The sequence below is a fragment of the Copadichromis virginalis genome, linkage group LG14, assembly GCF_057382275.1.
Source record: "Copadichromis virginalis isolate Kocher_CV1m ecotype Utaka linkage group LG14, C_Virginalis_male_GT1.1, whole genome shotgun sequence".
Lineage (NCBI taxonomy): Eukaryota > Metazoa > Chordata > Actinopteri > Cichliformes > Cichlidae > Copadichromis > Copadichromis virginalis.
The window spans coordinates 34,722,657-34,746,524 of record NC_140631.1 but is presented as its reverse complement, the minus strand read 5'-3'; the positions used below and the strand labels follow the sequence as shown (position 1 = coordinate 34,746,524).

At 38.7% G+C, this 23,868-nt stretch overlaps 2 protein-coding genes across 2 annotated transcripts in view; both read right to left on the bottom strand.

Annotated features, from left to right (window-relative positions):
- The window catches only part of LOC146694435 (glutamate receptor ionotropic, kainate 1), a 28,241-nt gene extending 8,458 nt beyond the window's left edge, over positions 1 to 19,783 (bottom strand). The window contains exons 1-7 of the mRNA XM_085430604.1: positions 19,620 to 19,783; positions 11,101 to 11,268; positions 10,742 to 10,999; positions 3,482 to 3,663; positions 2,900 to 2,953; positions 1,790 to 1,963; positions 1,260 to 1,403 (exon numbers count right to left, since the gene is read on the bottom strand). Coding sequence (XP_085286730.1) covers positions 1,260 to 1,403; positions 1,790 to 1,963; positions 2,900 to 2,953; positions 3,482 to 3,663; positions 10,742 to 10,999; positions 11,101 to 11,268; positions 19,620 to 19,710 — 1,071 coding nt within the window. The 5' untranslated portion in view covers positions 19,711 to 19,783. The remainder of the gene's footprint in view (positions 1 to 1,259; positions 1,404 to 1,789; positions 1,964 to 2,899; positions 2,954 to 3,481; positions 3,664 to 10,741; positions 11,000 to 11,100; positions 11,269 to 19,619) is intronic.
- Positions 19,784 to 22,206: 2,423 nt separating this feature from the next.
- LOC146694434 (claudin-8-like) lies at positions 22,207 to 23,724 on the bottom strand. Its single transcript, XM_085478879.1, has one exon. The coding sequence runs from the start codon at positions 23,682 to 23,684 to the stop codon at positions 22,635 to 22,637; it is 1,050 nt and encodes a 349-aa protein (XP_085335005.1). The 5' UTR covers positions 23,685 to 23,724; the 3' UTR covers positions 22,207 to 22,634.
- Between the last annotated feature and the right edge of the window lie 144 nt (positions 23,725 to 23,868).

Genomic DNA, 23,868 nt, shown 5'->3' with positions numbered 1-23,868 from the left:
CTTCCCTGCTTCTTTTTTGGTTGGATATGCCCAGAACCCCTTGCTTAGGATGCATACAATTCCTGAATCACCTCCACTCTCTCTTTTAGCTTTACTCCGAGTACTTCCCAAATGATCAAGGTCCTTAAACTACCTTCAAGGATGAGCCAGACACCCTTCAGAGGAAGCTCAGTTCTGTCACTTGTATCTCCAGTCTTATTCTTTCAATCACTTACCCAAGTTCACAACCATAGCCGAGGACCCTAGTAGCTAAGGTTTACCAGTAAATTGAAAATCTATATAGTATGGCAGTAAAATATTGGCTGGTAGTGACGTGTGTTGTATGCATAATATGCTGTAAATGGGAGAACAGTAAAAAGAAAGCACTGGAATGGCACTTTTAAATTTAACCACTGTACTAAAACAACAATGGTCATTTTAGGATGTTTGGGCTTTTTTGTGTGTAGAAGAAAGAATATTACAGTGGCAGTCATCAGTCGACAAGAAAATTACATTTTACATCGCTTTGTTTTTATGTAAAAATACTTTTCTCAAGTCTAATTACAGACAATATCTTTAAAGACCATACAGCTAAAAGTCTCATTCATTTACACTCTGCTGCCTGGGTCATTTGGCTTTGCTTGTTGCTGTCAATATTCTCTCCTCACTTACAACAAGAAGAGCTCATTGGTTAAAGAAACATCTAATTAGAGAGTGCAATAACAAGAGAGCTTATTAAAGTGAGATGAATATATCTTGACACAGATGAAAAAGTCTGCTTCCACAGCAGGCAGCGTGTTTTTTTCAACCTGTCAGGCTTTGCTGAGTGTTTGTCTCATTGTGTTTCTGTTTAATCTGCTGTTAGATCAACAATTCATGCAGAAATATTTTTCGTGTTCAACAGAGCAAGAAGCATGCTACATGATCCTTAGCACGAGTCTTCAGTTTTAGCATTATTATTAGCTCATGAGGAGCTGTCTCAAATCTACATTGTCTTTACCTGCTTTCATAAACATTCACACAAGGAGCAGCATTCCTCCATGGACAGCTCTAATCTTTACAAGACTACCAACATGTGATGCATGACGTCAATCACCATGTCTTGAAAAAATTATTTTCAATATAATCATCACACACTCGTTGCTCATTCACCAGATCTAATCTCCTAACTCTATTGTTTCTGCTCTTGCACAAAACAAGTGACACAGAGGCAGCGGGCTATGAAAAGGACAGATGAATGGATGGAGCGCCGGTGTCACACATTCATTAGGCAGACTCACATCTTTGAGCATGCTCATGAAGCGTGATCCAAAGCGCCAGGGTTTGTGTCGGTGGCACTGAAGGGAGCTCACAGTGATCTGAGAGGTGCGTTGTGAGGCAGCAGCCACCATGTAGACGGCGTCGTACATCAGAGCTGCTTCAGTCTGAAAGAGAAATGTGGCCATCATCCTCTGTTACTGGGGACTGCAAATCACATGTCATCCAGTTATCACACCCGGGCTGTCTATGTACATAAACAGCAGCATTTCATTTCTGCAAGCACACTCAAAGGTACAGCAGCAGTTTTAGAAAATTCATAAAATTTCTGTATTTTGACCCAAGTGTATGCAATGAGAGCTAGTGAAAATGTATTAAAGATCTCATGCAGTGTTACAAATAAAGCTTGAGTAGGTACATTTACATGTCTGGCTTTTTATTACATTGTTACTTGATAGTATCTGGAGACAAAGTTAACAAAATGTCTATTTCATGTGCTGATTTGAAAGTTTCTATCGATAATACAGAAAGCATTAGGTAAAACTAGGCTTACTGTCATCATCCCCTCCATCATTCCAGTCTCGGCTTTGGAGGGTGCCTGCAGTCGCTCCATGGCCCATCTTTCGACCACCGAAGCCACATGAGGATTGTCTATGTTTAGCAATCTGAACCCCGTCATGTTGACCCCGCTATAGCGGTACGGCTCCAAATCAAGGGCAAACAGGTCCTAAGGGGATTGATGTGACATGACATAATCTTCTTCTTTCAGCGGTGATCATCTGCCTCCATCTCTGCCTGTCCCCAGCATCCCTCTCTGTCACACCAACCCTCTTCATGTCCTCCATCACTACATCCATTAACCTTCTTTGTGGTCTTCCTCTTATGCCTGGCAGCTCCATCTTCTACATCCTGTGTCCAATATAGCTACTATCCCTACTCTGCACATGTCCGAAACCATCTCAGCCTTGCTTCTTCAAACTGCTCGACTTGAGCTGTCCCTCTGATGTAATCACTTGTCTTGTCCATCCTCTTCCTTCCCAATGAAAATCTTAACATCTTCAACAGTGCGTCAATGTCCAAATACATCTTAGCAGATCTCACTACCATCTTGTAAACCTTCCCTTTCACTCTTGCTGCTGTCCTTCTGTCACAGATCACTGACAAAACCTGTCTCCACCCTGCCTGCACGCTCTTCTTAATCTTCCCTGTGCACTGTCAGGAACTTTGGATGGTTGACCCAGGTGTTTCTACTCCTCCTCCATATTTACTCCTTGCATCTTAGCTGTTAAACCTGCCTGTCTGTCAATTAAACACATTCTGTCTTCCCTCTACTGACTTTCACTCCTAATGTCAATATGAGACCAAGATATAGTTAACTGAAGAGAAAGGGTAAACCAACACTTGATTAAAACAGTGGAACAACATGAGTACAAGGTAATAACATGGAATTATGCCAAGGGCACCCAGCAGCCTTATTATAAAACAAACCACAGATGTGCAGGCTCATCAGCATAACTCAGTAGTGTAGCATAAAAACAGACTTTAGGCAGGCCAGCATTGTGTAGTTATGTGGCATCATAGCAAAATACCTATCTATCAAGTTTCAAGAGTCACAGTTATTATGATCAGAAAGAGGGTTTTTTGTAAAAGATTTGTCTCTTACCAATGTGGTGAAGAAAAAGTGGTAATATTCAGTCATCATTCCCATGGACAGAATCTAAACAGGGAGAAAGTGTTTGAGAGTTTTCTGTTTAACGGTACAGTGGAGGTTTGTTCCAGCCACAATAAATAATCTTCTCTTCCGCCTAAGACCAACCAACCATACCCACAACCACAGCGAGCGGCAAATTATTTATTCCATCCATTTCCTGAATTGTCTCATATTTCTTTGGCTCACATTAACAACTATGCGAGTGAGTATATGTCACAATTTTCTCCTGTTAGTGAAGTGTCTTCAATTAATCTTCCGAGCAGCTGTTGGTTCTAAACGTGTACGTCTGGCCCAGAAATAGGCTCTGCTTGGATTTGGTAATGAACACAGGATTTCTGAAGGGGATAGAAGTGCACTAATCTTGCACGTAGTGAATATTAAACCAACAGCAATTCAGAAAAGAGATTTAGAGGCTTTTTTTTTTCCATTGAAGAAAGAAAATCCACATTGGTTATCTGATCAAATTTTCACTTTATGTGGCGTGTGGCTGAACCCTCAGTGGCCCACAAACTGGCAGAAGTGCATGTTATTCACCTGCTTGAGAACATCAGCTGATGTTTGGTAAGAGCAGTCAAAGATGACATAGAACTCCTTCCCTTTCTTCATTTCCTTCAGCAGGGGACGGGCATCTTTACTTCCTGTGGGCAGCTGCCGGATCTTTATTTTAATGCTGTATCTGGATGGAGCTTTGATCAACTCTTGCAGACGAATCAGGCCTTGAATCAAAAGACAAGGAGGCAATTATTAAACACAACAGTCCCCGTTTTAATGGAAACCTTCCACCTGGAACATTTTAACTGTACAAGTTTACTTATATGATGTAAGGAAAAACTAAAATTCCACCTCCAAGGCCAAAGCTACCAAGCCAATTTCAATAAAATTGTGTGGAGATGTTTGGACATTCGCAGAAGAGGGATAGTGGATATGCAAAGGATACTGAAGATGTTAAAGCCATTCAAAAGAGGAAGACCACAGAGAAGATTTATGGATGCAATAAAGGAGGATGTGTAGAGTGTTGGTGTGACAGAAGAGGATGCTAGGAATAAGATGATATGGAGGAAAAAGGAAGATGATTTGCTGTGGAGACCCAAAAGGGAGCAGCCGAAATAAGGCGATGAAGAAGAAGGCAAAGGATCAAGCCACACAATTTTAGTTCAAATTCAATTCAGTTAACTTCCATTATATTTATTCACCACAACAGCTGGCTCAATGCGCTTAAAATCCAGATTACTCTCTTTAAAACTGCAAAATGAAAAATTGGCCTTGATTGAGGTCACTGCATTTTCTCCTGCTTCGTATTACAGCACCTCTCATTTATTTTTAGGGGCCTTTTATATGAAATTAAGCAGAGCACAAAAAAGCAAACCTTGTTTAAAGAAATCCATCATGTCAACAGTTCTCTGGTGTCATGTCATAGGAGCAGCAAGAATTTAAACATTTAATCATTTAATCTGATTATTTTGCATCCCACCACAACATTTGGCAGCTAATGGCAGCTATTATATATGAAACAAATATTTATTTTATTTTGACTTGAATGTGGATTTTTTTTTTGTTTTTAAAAGCATCTTTTAACCACAAGCTGCCTCATCTGCACTTTCATTGCTTCCTTCCTCAGTGTTTTCAAATCCCAGGTTTCCTCAAACTATGGGAATGCTACTTAAAGAGGTACAATGCTGTCCTCTGCAAAAGGAGAGATTTTTTCAACATTGGCAATAAAACTATATTTAAAAAATATTTAGTTACTGTAATTTGCCAGAAGATTAAATTTATGCCTACTCTGGCACTATATTGGTTAATGCTGCAGTTCCACAAAGTGACCAGGAGGGGTCACATACCTAAAATAAGTGATTGCTAGCCTGATACTTAGTGGCTAGACACCCTGATAACCAGAGCCCCTGAAATTTTGGGGGTCACGTGGGTCATGTAGCCTTGAAATAGTTCCCGCAAGTACAGTCACTGCTGCTTACCGGGCAGTTTAAATGCATGTTGATAACATATCGTTGCAAATAAATAAATGATACTGAAATAGTATAATTTGCAACAGGAAATGTTTTTAAAAATATATTAGTAATATTCAAATGCTATAATGCAGCAGTATGCAAATCATTTCACACTAGTGTAAATGCTTTAAAGAAATATGAATTATACAACTGTGATCTGCACATATTATTGAAAACATTTTTACAGGCTTTCGTGCAGCAGTTTGTGTCTCTTCCGGGATTTGAAGGGATGTTTTACTTCTTAGGGTATAAATCACCTCACACTGCACTATGGACATTTTCTTCTATAGATAGACATGACTGGAAGCCGGAATTACTTTTAAGTAAGAATAAGAGGCGGTCGGATGATCCAAATATCAATCGTATCGATACCAACACTAGTATTGGTATTGGATCGATACAAGCACAATTGAATCGATACTTTGCTTTTATCCTTCAAATTCAGTATGTAGCCCACTGAACTGTGTTAATTGTTTCTTTGGAAAAAATAAACCTCAAACGTGCATTATGAAAAATCTCCAAACCTTTTGTGGTCTTTACAGACAGAAAAATTTACATTTCAGTTTCAAAACACACAAAAAGCTGAAAGTTGTGTTTTGTTGTGTTAACTAATGATTGTGGAAAGTAACAATCACAGTGGTGGTGAAAATTTGTTCAGAATTTGCAAATTGAGAATTCATCTTATAAATCATGGCACACTACTCGTCCCCCCATTAGCTGCCTGAATAACCAATTCGTACTGATATCGTCAATACTGGCCCTGTATTTACACTCAACAAAAATATAAACGCAACACCTTTGTTACTGCTCCCATTCCCCATGGGATGGACGTAGAGACCTAAAATTCATTCCAGATACACAATATAACCATCCCTCCCAAACAGTGGTCACAAATCAGTCCAAATGTATGGTAGTGGGCACATCTGCTATATTGAGATAATCCATCCCACCTCACAGGTGTGCCACATCAGGATGCTGATCTGACATCATGAGTAGTGCACAGGTGTACCTCAGACTGCCCACAACAAAAGGCCACCCTGGAATGTGCAGTTTTGTCTCACAGCAAAATGCCACAAGCAATGAGGGAGCGTGCAATTGGCATGCTGACAGCAGGAATGTCAACCAGATCTGTCGCCCGTGCATTGAATGTTCATTTCTCAACCATAAGCCGTCTCCACAGGCGTTTCAGAGAATATGGCAGCACATCCAACCGGCCTCACAACCGCAGACCTCGTGTAACCACACCAGCCCAGGACCTCCACATCCAGCAGGTTCACCTCCAAGATCGTCTGAGACCAGCCACCCAGACAGCTGCTGGAACAATTGGTTTGCACAACCAAACAATTTCTGCACAAACTGTCAGAAACCGTCTCAGGGACGCTCAACTGCATGCCCGTCGTCCTCATCGGGGTCTTGACCTGACTCCAGCTTGTCGCCGTAACAGACTTGTGTGGGCAAATGCTCACATTCGATGGTGTCTGGCACGTTGGAGAGGTGTGCGCTTCACGGATGAATCATGGTTCACATTGTTCAGGGCAGATGGCAGCTGAGAATGTCCCAGTTCTTGCATGGCCAGCATACTCACCGGACATGTCACCCATTGAGCATGTTCGGGATGTGCTTGACCGGCGTATACGACAGCGTGTACCAGTTCCCACGAATATCCAACAACCTCGCACAGCCATTGAAGTGGAGTGGACCAACATTCCACAGGCCACAATTGACAATCTGATAGACTCCATGCGACGATGTGTTGCACTGCATGAGGCAAATGGTGGTCACACCAGATACTGACCGGTTCTGGGTCCCCAGACCCCCAATAGCGCAAAAAACTGCACATTCCAGGGTGGCCTTTTGTTGTGGGCAGTCTGAGGTACACCTGTGCACTACTCATGATGTCAGATCAGCATCCTGATGTGGCACACCTGTGAGGTGGGATGGATTATCTCAATATAGCAGATGTGCCCACTGCCACACATTTGGACTGATTTGTGACCACTGTTTGGGAGGGATGGTTATATTGTGTATCTGGAATGAATTTTAGGTCTCTACGTCCATCCCATGGGGAATGGGAGCAAAAACAAAAGTGTTGCGTTTATATTTTTGTTCAGTGTACTTGGTATTGGATCATACCAAAATTTGTAGTGTGGCACAGCACTACTGTGAATGAGGGAAAGTGTGAATGTTGAATGTTTTTGTTGAAACGTCTAGGCAAGTATATACATGTTAAATTACAAGATACACATGTTCAAATAGCATCAATTATCACAACTTCAGGATTTTATTTCTATATGAGATTTCTTCATAATTGAAACAATAAGAAAAAATAGTCTGAAGTCCTGCAATGTTACGAAGCTATAATTTAAAATATAATAACACATTAAGTTTTGTACAAAGTATCAATATCATCGATACCACCCTGAATTTGACTTGGTATGGGATCGGAAAGGAAATTATTGGTATCGCACGTCACTACTAGGCTCTTTATGTGTTATGTGCCCTCTAGTGGTCACATTGCGAATTTACAACCTTAAATTAACAAAGCAACATGTTAAAAAAAAACAACAACAAATTAACATCAACATGATAAAAAATATATATATTTTCCTGCAGAGATTTTCAAACAAAAACAACTAGAAATTGTCTCTTGCAATTCTATAGCTAGAATATGTAAGTATTCTGGTCATTACTGTTTGGAGTTTACTTTGCTTTAGACATCTTTAGCATGAAACTAGCTTCCTCCACATTGGATCTTGTGTCGGAAAAATGTTTTTTTTTCAGCCACGCATAAGGAAATGGTGGGAGTCTGCCAGTTGTGATAATGTTTTATAATTTTCCATTGCAGTAGGACAACAGAATTCAAACGAAACACTGCATTGCCATCTTATGAACTACCAGACCTTTTAATGGATTTGCTTGCTAACCAGAATAGGGGCTCCACTCTGCCTTCCCTGTTCTCCAGGTAAGAAAGCTGTTCCTTTAGTTTTCTGCATATTTTTTTTTCCTTGACAGAGTATGTGTCGTTTGGAGTTGCTCTGCGACAGCCTGTCGCACTTGTTTGGCAGCAGTCACAGAAAGTACGATGTTATCTTTTGTCAGTTGTCTGTTTGATTAGTGTTAAAGGCTAATTGTCAATGGATTGCTATGTTGCATATCTAAATAGTTGAAACTAAACTTCAGTGGCAATCAGTAATTCCCAAAGTTTTGTACACAAAGTGACTTGCAAAAATATTTTTAATTTCACAAGTGATATTTTAGTTGTTTTAAATTAGTTTTTTAAGTCAAAACATAGCGGCAATTTATAAAATGTAAATAATTGTAAACTTTACATTTCCTTTAAATATTAAAAAAGGAAAAAAGAAGCGCATAACAAAGCCAAGGTATTCTAAATAAATACACCACATTCTGCATTTCCTGCAATAGCTTTCAGGTGTTTCAAATAAAGCTGTTAATGATACTAGCAAAAATATTTCACAGTAGAATGATCAGAGTTGTGATAAAAAAAATTTGGATGGGCCACAGAAGATTTCGGATTTTTGAAGTGGGCCATGATGCTTTTGGAGACAAGTTTTAGGCACAGATTGTAGAATTTTCCATGAGGTTAAAGTACAAGATAACTGCATATACAGTATATGACGAAATATTTTAAAGCTTTCGTTTGGGCATCGCAATTCATTTTCAGAAAATGTTTCAAAATGGAGAAAATGCTTGTCTCGCTTTCCCCCCTGTAATGATAAGTGGAAAACTGAGCAAAAAGAGGATGAATTAAAATCAGTTATATTTGCATTAATAGAAAATGAATATAAAGTTCCTCATAGATGAGAAGGATAAACAGTTGCTGAAATACATTTTCATCCACTGTATAATTAGTCACTGAAGTCTTTGCAGCCTTTTAGTCTTAATCTGTGTTTTCATTTATATGGTTTTCACCTAAAGTTGTAGAGTACCCCAACCAACAGAAAATCTGAACTTCAGCATCATTACAAAAACAATGATGAATCACATTTAACAACAGAAACAACAAATCAGGACACTGAGCAGTATGCACCACTGACACTTAAAGTGCATTCCTAATGGTGAATACTGCTTATTTCTTAAGTCTTGTATTATTTACACAGATTTAGCTGCTGTTTATTGAATCCATTCTTCTGCCTCAAAGTTAAGTTTTCCCTTTTCCACTGGCTGCAAGACGAGCACCAATCCATCCCTGTGCTCACCAGCTGGAGATGTATTGTTCTCATGAAACCATTGTTCTTTTATTTTTTCCTCCAAGCACATTTTGGTTTGTTGTGGCCAAAAAAAGTTTATGTAAATGGATCATCTGGACTGATGGAGTTTAGATTAAAGACAGAAGGTTTACTGTAATGTGAGGACTTGATGGCTCTTGAGGGTCATATTTGTGCAGGTGTTGCTGCACAGAAACTGCCCCAACTATGGTTGAATCAGTGAACCAGCTAAAAGAAGTTGAATTTTGCACAGACTGGCGGAGATTCATTTATACGATGAATGCATGTAGTACCTTAGAGACCTGATGTTGTAGGTACTGCTAAACAGAAGGCCAGTGTAGAACTTTGAATTTCTGAGCACAACCACGTTATAGGTTCTGCACCCTGATTTTAAACAATGTAGCATGCAGTATTGCCACCCTGTTTGTTGATGTAGACATTGACACTCTCCTCTGTTTGGTTCACAGGCTTAGCTTTCTGGTTTTGTCCAATTTAAAACTAGAATAATCCCAAGAAAGTCATTCTGTATTATTTTTCACAGCTAGCATGGGGCAGTTTTGCCCAAACCCAACACTGTCCCTCCAGACTATATAGTTCTTAAGGGCTTTTTCCATCACCTTGGGTCTTTATTTACTTTCCAAGCAATCATGGAAGAGATCAATTGGAAAGTTTTCTGGTGCTTTAAATCCCAAATCTTCTGTTCCTATTAATGAGGAGACTGGTACCTGAAAATGCTCAGTTATCTTCTTTTAGTCTTTTCTTACATGGTGGGAAAATTATTTGAACTCATAGAGTGCTGGAAAACTGCTTAGTGGAGCTCATGGCTGCTGATCATTAGGACAAGGTCTGAGGATTCAGAGTAATCAGAAATACAGTTGTGTCACATGGTAATTGTTAAGAAGCCATAGCCCTAACATCTCAAGGTCTTAATCTTTTGTAAAGTAGCACAAAATGAAAATGCAACAAATAATACAGCAGTCTTTCTTAAACTCTCAAAAAGAAAGCTTTATCTTTGACTTTATGTCCTTTGAAGGTCTGATCATCTTCTCCTCTCATAACTGCTCACAGTAACAGGACCATGACATATTCTAGCACAGTTAGCCAGGTTGAAAGGGTGTACATCACAGTGGCATTGGAAACTCTTGATTTAGAATCATCATAACTACTTGTGCATTATCCTCACTTCTTAGTTCTGTCTTATATTTGCTTCTTCCTGTTTATTTAGGAGTGATTTTTGTCTCACCATCTGTTGGGACTGACTTCTGTTTCCAGAAGACTTCTGTTCTTTAAAAGTTTTAGAGCACGTGCAGGGCACATTGACTCATCTATAAATAGCTTCAAGGTAATTTAACAGGGTTGCTAAGGCAAAGACTTGCAGGAGTTGTAGTTCTTATTTCAAGGGCACTTTATAAATATGACAAACAGTTGCCACATTTTTATACTTTAAAAGTAAAGTTTATGTTCTTCCTGCTGTGTTAAATCACTAACGGCCCTTCAGTATGATAGTGAAGTCTGTGTTTCCCTCCAGATCTTATGTTGTATCATTCATTCCCATCTCAACTTACCAGTTGCATCCTCATAGACCACAGTAACCGTCTTCCACTTGTAGAATTGCACTATGTCCAACACAGCTCTGCTTATAGAGGCATATTCAGGATAGAGGTTAATGTAGAAGCTGTCTTTGTTGTCCACTGATGGGTGTTTCCAGCGTGTCTGGATGTGAGGGACTTCCAGGGCATTACAGATAGACTGGACTGCGCTGACCGATGAGCTGTGAGAGGGTCCAAAAACAGCACCGACGCCCAGCGCCAACTGGTCACAGGCTGAAGTAATCAAACAGAAAGTGGGAAGAAAATAAAATCTCAACAAAAATCTCTTACTGATTCTCAAGTGGGGTTTCAAAATTAAATGACAAGATCTTTACCTCTTCTTGAAGCCTCAAAACTGTCGAATAAGTTTATTCTCTGGATGTCATAGGTCAGCGTGGTGTTTGGCATTAAGGTCCGGTTCCTGTTTATGTTAGTTACGGCAAATTTAAAGGCCAGTTCTTCAACACTAATGGGCTCATTTTCAAGAGTCTCAAAGATGCCCCCTGCAAGAAGAAAAAAGTGGAAGGAGTTTTACCCAGCTCACATCAAAGCGCTAGCAGAAAAATTATCGATCAATTGGCTTCTCTCGGTATCAATCAATCAATCAATCAATCTTTATTTATAAAGCACTTTTCATACAGAGAAAATGTAGCACAAAGTGCTTTACATAGTTAAAAGTATAGATATTCACGTAGTGTCTTTTTAAAGATTGAAGGTTACCACAGCTGAATTGTAATAGTTGCATAATACGGCCCCATTTCGTTTGTACTTCTGTCACATAATGCTGCTAAGGGACCCAGTTGAGATGACAGGATTTAATATTATTCAAATTAAAAGTTGAACTCTCCTGGCTTCAGCCTGTTACAGAGCCTGAATTTCACAAGCTGTCACAATAACTTTTATGAAAGCTTTGGCATTTGTTCAGTTAATTTTCACATAAAGGATAACAGATTAAACATTTAGCACATATAATCAGGGGAAACATTTCAGCCATCCCTTATTCTCTTATGCATTTACACATTTTTCAATTAGGGGGAAAAACCCCTTTCCAAATCAAAAGACATTCATACTTATTAATCTTGTTTTGTAGTTTTGTCTCCTTTGCAACTTACTGCTACTGGAAACAGTCATCATACCTAACATATAAAGTCACCAGCTTGTGATTTACAGATCAGTTATTGAAGCCAAAAGATGTGAGGTGACTTACTGTGAAAGGGTTAAAGGTGCCAAAGCACCCGTGCTCTGAAAAGCTAAACTTTAGCACTTTATAGACACTTTTAGTGTCTATAAATTTCTTTATTTCAAGTAACATGACTTTAGTTATCATCCGTTTGCATCTGCGTTTAACTACTTGAAGATGCAGTAATGAAGATGTTTCCTCAGAGTTTCCCTGCATCTGTTGTTTTGTAAGTACTGTGAAATGCTTTTCTGGTGCTAGAAATTTTTTTGACAACTTTGGGCTAATTAAGTACAAGTACAAGCTATTTTATTGTCATATGCACGTGTAAATAACCACAGTGGGTTTGTACTGTGCAGTGAAAGTAGGTTCCTTTCACACAGCAGTTACAGATATACTTTAATATGATACATAACATAAAATGAGAAGTATATTAAGATAAAATAAAGAAATGAGGAACAGAATTAAGCTCAGATTTTAATATAAAATGCAGTTTGTGGAAATGACATGGACAGCTTCATCATTGTCGCTGCATGAAACACTTTAACAGAAGGAATATTCCCAGAAGCTAACTGTAGTTGCTGCAAACATAACACTGTTTACGTGTAAAACCTTGATATCATAAGACTAAACATGTTTCATTTACTATTAGTAAATGTCCCTCATAGTCAAGAGGACAATTTTTAGATGTAAATTAGGCTTATCGGGCATTTTGTAAATTCTTTTCTAGTTTTTAATATTACATGTACAACTTTGTAACAATATTTAGGAGCCCAAGGTAACAAAAACAAAATGATTATTGTCAGTTTACAGTAATGGTGAAGAGCAAAGTCCTCACATTTTACAAGCATGAAAAAGGGGGAGAAGTTATTTAAAATGTATTAGAAGTAGTTATCAAATATGATATTAATATATATGATATTCAAAATACTATAAAGATACACTTAGCACAGAAGTTCTCATTTAATCAATTATTTAAATTATTAATTTCGATTAATATGCTTTTTGAGAGGCACCACGTCTCTGTACAGTCCGACGGTACTTGTTCTTATGTAGCACTGGTCATCACCTTTAAACTGAGATTTAAGTGGCTTTAAAGGTAAATTCAGTCACTTTTAGCCACAGTTGGTGTTTGTGCCAGTGCCACAGAGGAGGAGGAGGAGGAGGGAGGGGAGAAGGGGGGGTTATTTCAGAGTTGAGAAGATCATACTGAAAAACATCCAAGTCTTAATCCATCATGCTGCTCCAGAAAGATGGCGGGTCTAGCATGCCACAGCTGGCAATAAAGACATATATGACTCCAGCCAGGCACATGCACAGTCTTTTACATTTGTTACATAAAACGCAGCTTAAAAACTATTGGGATTAAAGCCAGAAAAAAATACTGGATTGTTGCTACCTGCGTGCAGACAGGCGCGTGTGAGATTCAGTGTGCTTATGCCTGCCGAAAATTCCCCTGCTCATTCGATTCACTGAAGCCTTTCAAATGTAAATAATTTAACATCTGGGCCTTCAGTGATAGGATTTCTCATCTAATATATTCAGGGTTAAATGTTTGTTCCTATTGCATTGCACTTCACAAGTGTCAACAGACTTGGGTCCAGTGCTGAATGCTGTGGGTAAGCAAGTTGCTTTCAACTTTGACATATTTTTAACTAACAAAACAAAGACTACAATAATGCATTTTTGAAAGCTCTGCCTTTTTCAGAAATGTTAATCAGGCATTATATTAACAATCATCACAAATTATAGATCCCATTTAGATGGTGCAAGTGTTTGCGCATGACCCCGCTTCAACACTGAGGCTACAGATGGCAATAGGTCACTGCACTCTCAGTCTTTGAAGAATTTCCTGTGAAATTGTGATTGATTTGGAAGTAGAAAAGGCCTTTAAAAAGCTCCCCCTGAGACCTTGATTGTGAATGACCTTTTTCTTTGGTGTTGCATAGCCTCAAACCCCAAACTGAGAGAGCCTTGTCTGGACTCCCTGGTCACTAAAAGCATGCTTGAAAGTGCCAATCCTAATTATGGTTACCAAGCCTCAGTGAGCAGCTGCTGGGACCTGTTAAAGTCCTTAATTCACTCGACTGAAATATAAAAGATACATCAGTCAGTTTATAAATTTGAGAGGAAGTAGATTCTATTTCACTGTCTTTGGTGCCTCTTTTCCTTTTAAGGTGTTTTTTTTAAGGTAATAGAATAGGAAATGCACACGAGTACGCACCAGCTGGATCCTGAGGTTTGTTTGCTTAAAGTGCAGAGGCTGCAGCAAATGTCACGGGCTTTATTAAGGATTCAGCAGCATCACAACATCATCGTCATCATCCTCAGTGACAGAGATTTTGTTTTTCATTCTTTAACAAGGCTGTGAAAATGGATCATCCACTTTCTGAGGGAGTTAAAAATAGCTGCTGCTCTTAAGATTTTATGATTTATATGATTTGCAGTTGGCGTCTAATTTTATACATAATCACTTTTCCATTCAGATCTAAGAGCTCAAAATGTAATGACATTTGCACCTAACAGTATAATACAAAATGTCTTTTTAAGACTCAAAGACTATGAAAAATTAATGTAGCTTCACCGATATGTTAAAAGCTGCCAAATAAAAACAAACCTATTAGGAGCTCGACTTATATTTGACTTACTGATAAAGCTATCAATTTTTTAAAGATGAGCTGTAGCCATGAAATCTTTATTGCCAACATAATAAAGCTTATTAATTTCCTCTCTGAAGCTTGGGAGCAGGGAAATCAAACTAGTTTACTTTCCCTTCATTTCACCTTGAAATAATGCCTTAAAATTTGTTTAAAGTGCAACAACTTACTTGATTTCCTGAGAAAGAACCTGATTTGAGGAAGGCTGGTGACTGTCAGTAGTCAGTGTCATTAGATAACTAGTAAAAAATATAAACTATCACCAGCTTACCTAAGGTAGTTTCACTTTGCAGGAAAATTCCCATCTTTCTATTAGCTCAGTACCACAGGCCTAGAAACTAGTCTGCGATCCTCTGGCAACCATGAGTCACCAGGGAAAAATATGTATTCCCCAACCAGTTGGCAAGTGGTTGCTGGCTGTCAAGGTGAAATTGGTCACAAAGAGGTGGCAGGGCTGCACTGAAACACCTATTTCTGACTGTTTTGGCAGATGACCCTTGTCATAGTTCGTAAGGAAGATGCTAACTGCTCACCATGAAGTAGTGATTCAGTGGAAAAAGGCTGACTTTTTGCCTTCAAAGTAAAAGGACTTAGCGATAACTAGGTAAATTATTAAACTTTTAATATAAATGAAACTCCATTTCTGGTTTGTGTTGCACTTTTTCAAATTTCACCATTACTGCGAGTAGAGTTGGATGTGTCGAGACCACTTTTACGAGGTCTTGGTCTTGTCTTGGTCTCGCTGTCTCGGTCTTGCTGTCTCAGATCGACATAGTAGTAGAGAGATTTGGAGTCAACAGTATCCATGACACACAACGTAACCTTCGATAATGTGTCATGCGCGAAAGCATCAGCTCTAAGAGCCGTGCTTAGAGAGTGCTTTGTAGTGAATCAGAAGAGTCGACTCCCATTGAGCGAGAGCCGTCTCCTCACTTAATTTCCTTTCGCTGCTCAGCTCTCACACAGTGGCTCAGCTATGCTCCAATCCTTCCATATTGTGGCCAATCACATGCGAGGATATAGGATAATATCATTATGTGAAAAACAGAGAGGGTGAGAGACGTGACAGTCAAGTGGAGCGTGAGCCTGTCCTCTCAGTAAGTGAGTGAGACAGTAGACAGTGGTGAAGAGGGCTGTGCGAGTGCATCGCAAAAACACAAAAATATGCCTGACACTCGTAAACGAAGCAGCATCTGGCTGCAGTTTAAAGACCTTTTTGTCTCGTCTCAGTCTTGGTCTCGTCTCGACTTTGTCTTGGTCTTGGTGTCAATACCCTCTGGTCTTGGTATTGTCTTGGTCTTGGTTTAGGCGGTCTTGACTACAAGTCTAACTGCGAGTAGTTGGCAAGCAGGGTGTCTCTAAACAAGGCTAACCCACCATCAACCATCCAGACAACTGAAGTGAAGAGCAGATCTCAGGGTATTTTTTGGGGGGGAGGGGGAAATGGTTTTAAATTAGCTAAAGTATATATATATGATTGAAAATTCAGTCCAGGCTTTTTAATTAAGATCTCACAAAAACACTCTGTGTATATCACCAGAAAATAATTGAAGTTTGCTTCGTCCAAGGCTCTAACAGCTGGCGTCAAGTGAAGATTCAGTGCTTCTTTTGTCTCTTTAGGAAGACATTATTAAAGTTGCACATATAGTCCAGGAATCGTCTGAAAGATGTGGAAATCAGAAAAGCTTTGAATGCTTGTCAGTGCAATAGACAATGACGCATCTGTTCCTTTGTTTGGTGGAAAATCTTTACCACAGCCTCAGATCCAAACAGAGCATCAAATTGGAGTCCAGCTGATATAGACACTGATGTTCGAGTTTGTGTTTTATAAAAACATGTACCCTTTAACACACAGCAACAGTGATATACATATTTTCCATTAACTACTAATTTTATGTTAAAATGGTTAGAGATCAAGATATGTGGCTAATAAATGTGTATCTTTTATGAAATTGATCTTTTCGCTTTTGCAGCAGACATATACAAGCCTTTAGACGATGCTGTGTGTTTGTTTGGCTCAGTGTATCTTTATAGTATTTTGAATATCTACATTTCATAACTTCAAACCAGTCATGACAGTCAGTTCTCAAATATAATACTGATAAATTGGAAGACAAATAAGTGTTTGTTTGCAGATGACGCATGAATCAGTGCTCCCTCTCAACAGGTTAACAGATGAAGGGACAAGAAAGGATCATTTATACTTTTATAAAGATTAAACGATAGAGCAGAAATCACTAGAAATATTTTCCTCCCAAAATTGTGAATATCCAGTAGGGAAGCTTTCAAATGTGAGTCCTGAGAGTTAAAAAAAGAAACAACCTATGAATAGTTACCATTAATTTGTGTATGATATAATTTTCAGGATCACTGAGCTTCCGTCTCATCCTTAATAGGCCAGACAATGGTTTGGGGTAATGTATGCTAGGAGGTCACAAAAACAAAAGATTCTGCTTATGCTGCAGGCGGAAACCTTTAGGCTGATCCTTATTATAGGCTTCCTCACTTCAGTGCAGACAGCAAGAAAAATAACCGGGTTCAGGTTCTGGCAACAGGATGGACTTGATTTTAATCCAGAAACCCGCTGACATTGAGACAGTGTCCTTCAAATAATTATTTTAATCCACTTTTTGTATTATTTTTTTTTGTGACCGTGCAATAATCACATGAAGGAGAGTCTTTTAAGGCAGAGGAACACAATGACGTAGTGTTGTGCTTTCTTCCTTCTCCCCATCCTGGGCCAGTTCCCAAAGAGACCTCCCGCCCCCACCCCAACAACACCACCAGCACCACTCCAACCTGGAGCTATGCCAGACTGTGAATGAATGAGAAGGTCCTCACAGCCTACTATGTTTGTTTGATGTAGAGCACTGAGGTCTCTCTGTTTATGTGAAAGATCCTTGCGATTCACTAGGAAACATTCAAAATGAATAAACATATAAGTAATCTTCTATATTAATACAGCCAGAGTAATACTCTACCAGATTTAAAAACTGTATACTGGAATATATATACTTCATCAAATTATAATTCAGTTGTTGATCTGAGCTGGTGCCACATTTCTCATTATATGGACTGAGCTATAAATACACAAATGAAACATAATGTATCAGAAAGTAATCATTAAGTATGCAAGCAAGAGGAGAAAAAGAAATTTAACAAAAGGGAAAGTAAACAGAAGGCCCAGCTACATCTGTTAATTCTGTGTTGATTCTGTGCTCTCCCCAGTGATGAGATTTGGTCACTGCCTAAGTACCATATTTGGGGAAGAGACTTAATGCATAAAGAAGATTAGAGTTAGTTGTTTAAGGGCTTGGAGCACAAGATTTACCATTATTACCAGTCCCAGTGAAAAAAGTGGGAGCCTGTCACAATCTGATGCAGACGCTAGCCAAGACGGAGAAATGTTAATTGAGCCAAGCCACACACCATATGGGAGGGATTATGATGTGTGTGGGTCATGAAGAGAATGACAAAGATTAGGCGGCCTTTGAGAGTGATAGATGATTGAGAGATTAACAATATAGAGCACAGATCGGGACTGTTGAAACCAGGAAGTCACACCGACTTCTTAGCCTTTTAAAGTTATGCAACACCACGTTTATTATATTCTTTTAAAAATTTGAATATATATTCAAATTCAGAGTTGCTGCAGGCATTAAGTAAAACGACGCGTCCTTAGGGCTAAATTTTAAAAGCCATTTTTGTGATGCAATCTTCTAACCCATGTGAATAACCAATGGGAGAAGAGCAAAGAGCCCGAAAGTATTAATTTGCAGCAAACACCGGCTCATTGTTCCAAAGTTACATCAGAGATCAAAGGGGGGATACTGAAGCAAGAGCTCTGTTTGTTTAATTACAGGCACAGAGGGAAATTGAAATTATTCTTCTTGTCAACCCTCAAAGGCTTAACAGACAGCTTTGGACTCAGATCCACATTTACAGATGTCACTGGCCATCAGTGCACACAAAGCTTAAAAAACCTTTGAGTATGAAAGGGTAGGGAGCAGCCAAATATACTCTTTATTCTTTAGTGATGTATCAATTTCACAGTGCTGTGTGCCAAGGAGAACATTATGCCAACAGTATATGCTTTCAGATGTAGCAGTAGGCCAACTTAATCACCCGTCTCTCCTCCTGTTCTTTGCTGTCAACATGGAAGGAAAAGAGAGAGAAAGAGAGACTCTGCCATTGGTCAACCAAAGTGGATTAACACAATTTTGATTTAAAAAAAAATAAAAAATTTCATTTGAATAACCTACAGCTCGGTCCGCAGTACCCTCTCTTGGAGTAAGAAAAAAAAAATACAGTAATAAAAATTATAAGGTTATTGCACAAACATCACAACAGGTGAATAAAGTTGAATATGTCTTTTTTTTTTTTTTTTTGACAATGCTTTGTACTCAGTGCATGCTAGGCAACTTAGTGAGCGACAGTTACATGATGGCAAGACGCAACAACAACTGCACATTCAAAATTTGCTCCTAAAAACAACATATGTGATGTGCCTCGATCTCGTTTGGCTCTATGGTATTTAACTTGTGGTCGAGGGTATCAGGATTCAAAAGCGATTCAACTACAGTAACTGAGATGTACATTTGCAATGAACAGACATCATTTCACAAATCTTGGCCGTAATTGAATTTGCCTTCTTTGTTCTTTTAAAAGAAATGAAACAACATGCTGCACTCGCACTGAGAGAGATTAAGAATGCCTTGCATTACGAGAAACCACAAAACTGTATTTATATATTTTATGTATTCATTTAATTATTTAGGTGCCATTCTATAGGGAAAATACATTTTAACAATTCCAATCAGTGTTGCACAGAAAGTATTGCCAATTTTTCAGCTTGAAATCCTTGATACATAATATTTTTTTACCCCAGTGGGAAATGAGATGCAACCCAGACTGCATAATAACTGGGTCAGCGATGGAAAAAGCTGACGAGCACAGTGGCAGCCAACATGTTAACAGTTATTATATAAATATTTATGACATGGACACTTTTACCACTTACCAATTCTCAGGACTTGCTGCGAAGTGAGCCAAAACTCTGCCATAAAGTACAGCAGCGAAAATAACAGTCCCTTCCTTTTCACCATGGTCATTCCTCCAGAGCTGAATTTAACATTTATGGCAAATTTATTTTTCTTTTTTCCCCTTAGTAATTCATGCTGATAACCTGCCAGTCCTTGTATCCGTAACGAAAATAAACTGGCATCCGACCCATATCCATCCCTCACACATTGTGGTGAGAAAAAGAAACAACACAACCACACACTCCACTTGAAGTTGTCACTGATCAAAAGATTTGATCAGATTTTTCCATTCTAGGATCCTTTGTATGCCTGTAAGGTTTTGTTTCCCATATTCACTGTCCAGATAGCCTTCTTATCATGTTTTTCCCGGTGCACACTTGAATTGTAGGCTGCAACTGAGGAGGAGGACCGCACTGGGCTCCTGTTGTCAAGTAAGCAGCAACGGGAAACAGCTTCTGCTTACAAATTTCACAATAAAAGATGAAATGGAAATCAATTTGGAACCATACAGAAGATGAACAACATTCTTTTATTTAATTTAACAAAGAATAGAAATCAAATAATAATGTAACACATACATACATTTTTTCCCCCAATAAAATACATAGCCATGAATGTCCCTCATTTTTATACTGAGCAAAGTGTGTTTTTATTTTCCCGAGGCTTTAATCACATAAATATGTTGATGACTCATTTGGCATCCTCTGTCCGAAACACCTTTTATTTCAGTGCTTTAATTCTGAAATCAAATTCGCCTCGTTTCCGCTGTCGCTCACTGTGTCATCGGCTCACTCGACACAGTTGAAGATCCTTCCCATACAGGCGCTCAACTGAGGGCACTGCCAAGCCGCTGATCCGCAAACATGGATACGTCCTGAAGATTAACTTCAAATCTGGCAACATTCGACCTCGACAAGATCTCTGCTTTGGTACACCGAGGAATGATTAAATCTTTGGTCCAGTCCTGATGGAAACGCAAATCTAATCTCCATACTGGTCGTTGACGCTCCCTTGAAGATTAACTACCTCAAACCGTTCAACTGCCGCGGTCTTGTAGTTAAATAAAATGTGTTCAGGTTACCTTGATACTCTTTGCTTTATTCCTTGAGGAAGAGTGGCTTGAGATTTGAAGTGGCCATTCTGAACCAAGAATGTCTGATGGGTTTCTTGAGATTAGTGTAATTACTATATTTTTGATTATCAGTAAATTGGCTAAATTAGAGAGTGATATTTAAGCTGTTTTTTTTTTCCCACTCACAAAGTAAAAGCTCAATATCCTCAACTGTAAAGTACTCTTTAAAATTCATTTTCTAGTAAGTAAAATGTAATGAATTTATGACAATGTCAAATAAAATAGTTTACGTACATCCAACAGCATACATGTTATGGACATATTTTAACATGAGACTTCCAAAACTGATGATCAAAAAAAATCTCTTGTTGTGGCTGAACATGTGAATGGAGAACAAAAAGATACTGTTGCTTGACCATGGATAGTTTTTGCTTTGCTTTAAGCTTAATCCTGGTGCTCCCTCCCCCCCCAATTTATTCCTATATTATGATATTTAGCTTCATAATATGTGTCTCTTCTTTATCTGGAGCTCGCCAACTTAAAAAACTGCACTGGAAAGATCTCTGGTGTCATCTAGTGGTGATATGATGTCAGTATAGAAAATTTGTTTTGAAGATTTGCATTGTGAAGAGATTTTAATTGCCAGCATGTATTCATAAAATATATAAGTATATACAGTACACAGTTTAACACATTTATTAGTCCACCACCTAATGCAAGATTTATGCCAAAGACGCCCTAAATTAATAGTGCTGGTGATTAACAAAATCATTTCTTATGTTTCTGTAATGGTTAATCCACCACTGTGTGGAAGGTTTTTAATTAAGATCGTATTTTAAAGCTAAAATATAACTATTTTTGTTTTATCGCTAAATTTTAAAATTCACTGATTTACAAAAAAGTAAATAATGATAATAAAACACATTTTATTATTAGAATGTTTAGAAATGCAAATTATTTGCTTGCTTGTTTTAGTGGTTGACTGTTATGCTCGATTAATTTCTGATTTCTCAAATAAGTCCAATGTGCGGTTCACAAATTTGTGTGAACCACACTTGTCTTTAGTTTCAAACAATCTTTTGTTACATATCTAAAATATTTTAAAAAATATATATATAATATGCATGTCAAATTCATTTTTAGCAACTTTAATTTTTCATTGTTTTAGATTTTAATGTGGTTTGAGTTTTTAGTTAAGTAGTTTAGTTTAGTAGAGCTTTAAAACAAGAAATTTCATCATTACTTTTCTAGGAACATTTGCTTTTTTTTTTTTTACCATAAAATATGTCTTCCATAATCAAACTTGCTCAAAATGCAGAAAGAAGAATTCAACGGGCTTCTGGGACCTCACAGAGCATATACCCTTAATCTACCCTCACTGCTATCTCTGGAAAAAAAAGGTTTTCCCTCTGGGAAATATAAACAGTTTATACACACCTACAGAGTGAAGTGTTGCATTAAAAAAACAAACAAACAAAAAACACCTGCCAGCTACTAACATTTGTAAATTAAAATGTGGTTTTAATGATCATTGCTAATCGAAATTACAGGCAAGCAATAATAATAACAAGTTATTTATACATCTGGCTGGTGGAAAACACATCATGATAGCAAAACACACACTGAGACATCGTGATAACGATAACAATTCTAGAGGTTTTTGAACAAATGGCTGCAAAAGGTTGCAAAACATTAAGCTATAACTTTCCATCCTGGTGATTTCTACAGAGGTTAAATGGTTTACAAAGGCTCATCTTTGTGTATACTAATAACAATGGTTGTGTCCCATTTGATAAAAGCAGACATTTTTTCCACAGTGCAAAACATTTAAAACAGTTATTAACAGTACAAAAACTTTAAACACACCGTTCAGTATTATTCAGTATATGCATTAGGATTAAACTCAGTTGTGGATTTTTCCTTATATGTATACACCACCTCTCATCTCACTGTAAGGCACTGATTGAGCTCTTGATTCTTTATATGTTATGAAAATAGGAGTCTGTGGAACTGGATGGAAGCTGGACTGGTAGGACGTGGTGGGAACATAAGTGAGTGAATATGGTATGGTGTTCTGACTCATGTATAAGGAGTTCTCTGGAGCATACAAGTTTCCACTGTGGTTAGAGCTCTGCACTGAGGGGTGATGAGACATACTGCCTTGATATAGCAGTGATGCGTTTTCCTGAGGAGTCAGATTATAGACAACAGGTGGGTTTAATACTGTTCCATTATTTGTCCTTACTGGAATGACAGTTTGCAGTGGCATTGCAGCGTTTTGTCCAACGGAACCAGTCGATCGAAGGCTGGACAGGGGATGATAATTCATCAGAGCTGGCCTATTGGGCGTTGGCTTATAACTAAGTAAGTTTGGTGGGTGATACATATCAAACGAGCTTTTGCCTTTGGGCAAACGGCGGCAGACAAACAACAGGGATGAGGCGAAAAGCACAGCACCTGTCACCCATCCAATGTAAAGAGCCTCTCCTAGCTCTCTTCTCTGGGCATCAATCAGCAAAGGATTGTAAAAATCTGTAATGATAACATGACCTGTCCACGACACTGGGATAAAGACACAGATGCACGCCATGAACTGCATAACCCCTGCAACCATCAATATAATGGTCTTAGCCCAATCATTACCCCGAATACAGGACACACATCGCATTCCTGCCAGAGCCACAAGAAGCCCCACCGCTGACAAGGCCACAGCAGAGCACATCAGACCCCTGGCAGCCTGTAATTCAGGGGGCAGATACAGCAGGGAGTCATAAACCTTACATTGCATTCTGATGTTGGCTTGTCTGTAGCAGTTCATCCATAGGCCTTCCCAGCGGGTTTCCATCACAATTATGTTTTCTCCGATGAACGCGGTCACCTTCCACATGGGCAACCCCGTGGTAGCCGAGGCACCGATCAAGCCAACCAAGCCCACGCATATTGCAGCTAGCTCTGAAGCACCTTGAATCATGGTTAAATCTCCAAAACTCCAGTTGTGGTTAAATCCAGAATTAGAATGGCTCTCATCCACAACAGTTGCTTGCTGTACGAGACAGTTTGTTATGGGTAAGAGGCCCTGCATTCACCTGATTGGTTTAGAGGGATGAGGGTAGCAGGAGGTCTGCTTATTTTGTGTTTATGGTTCTCAGATGATA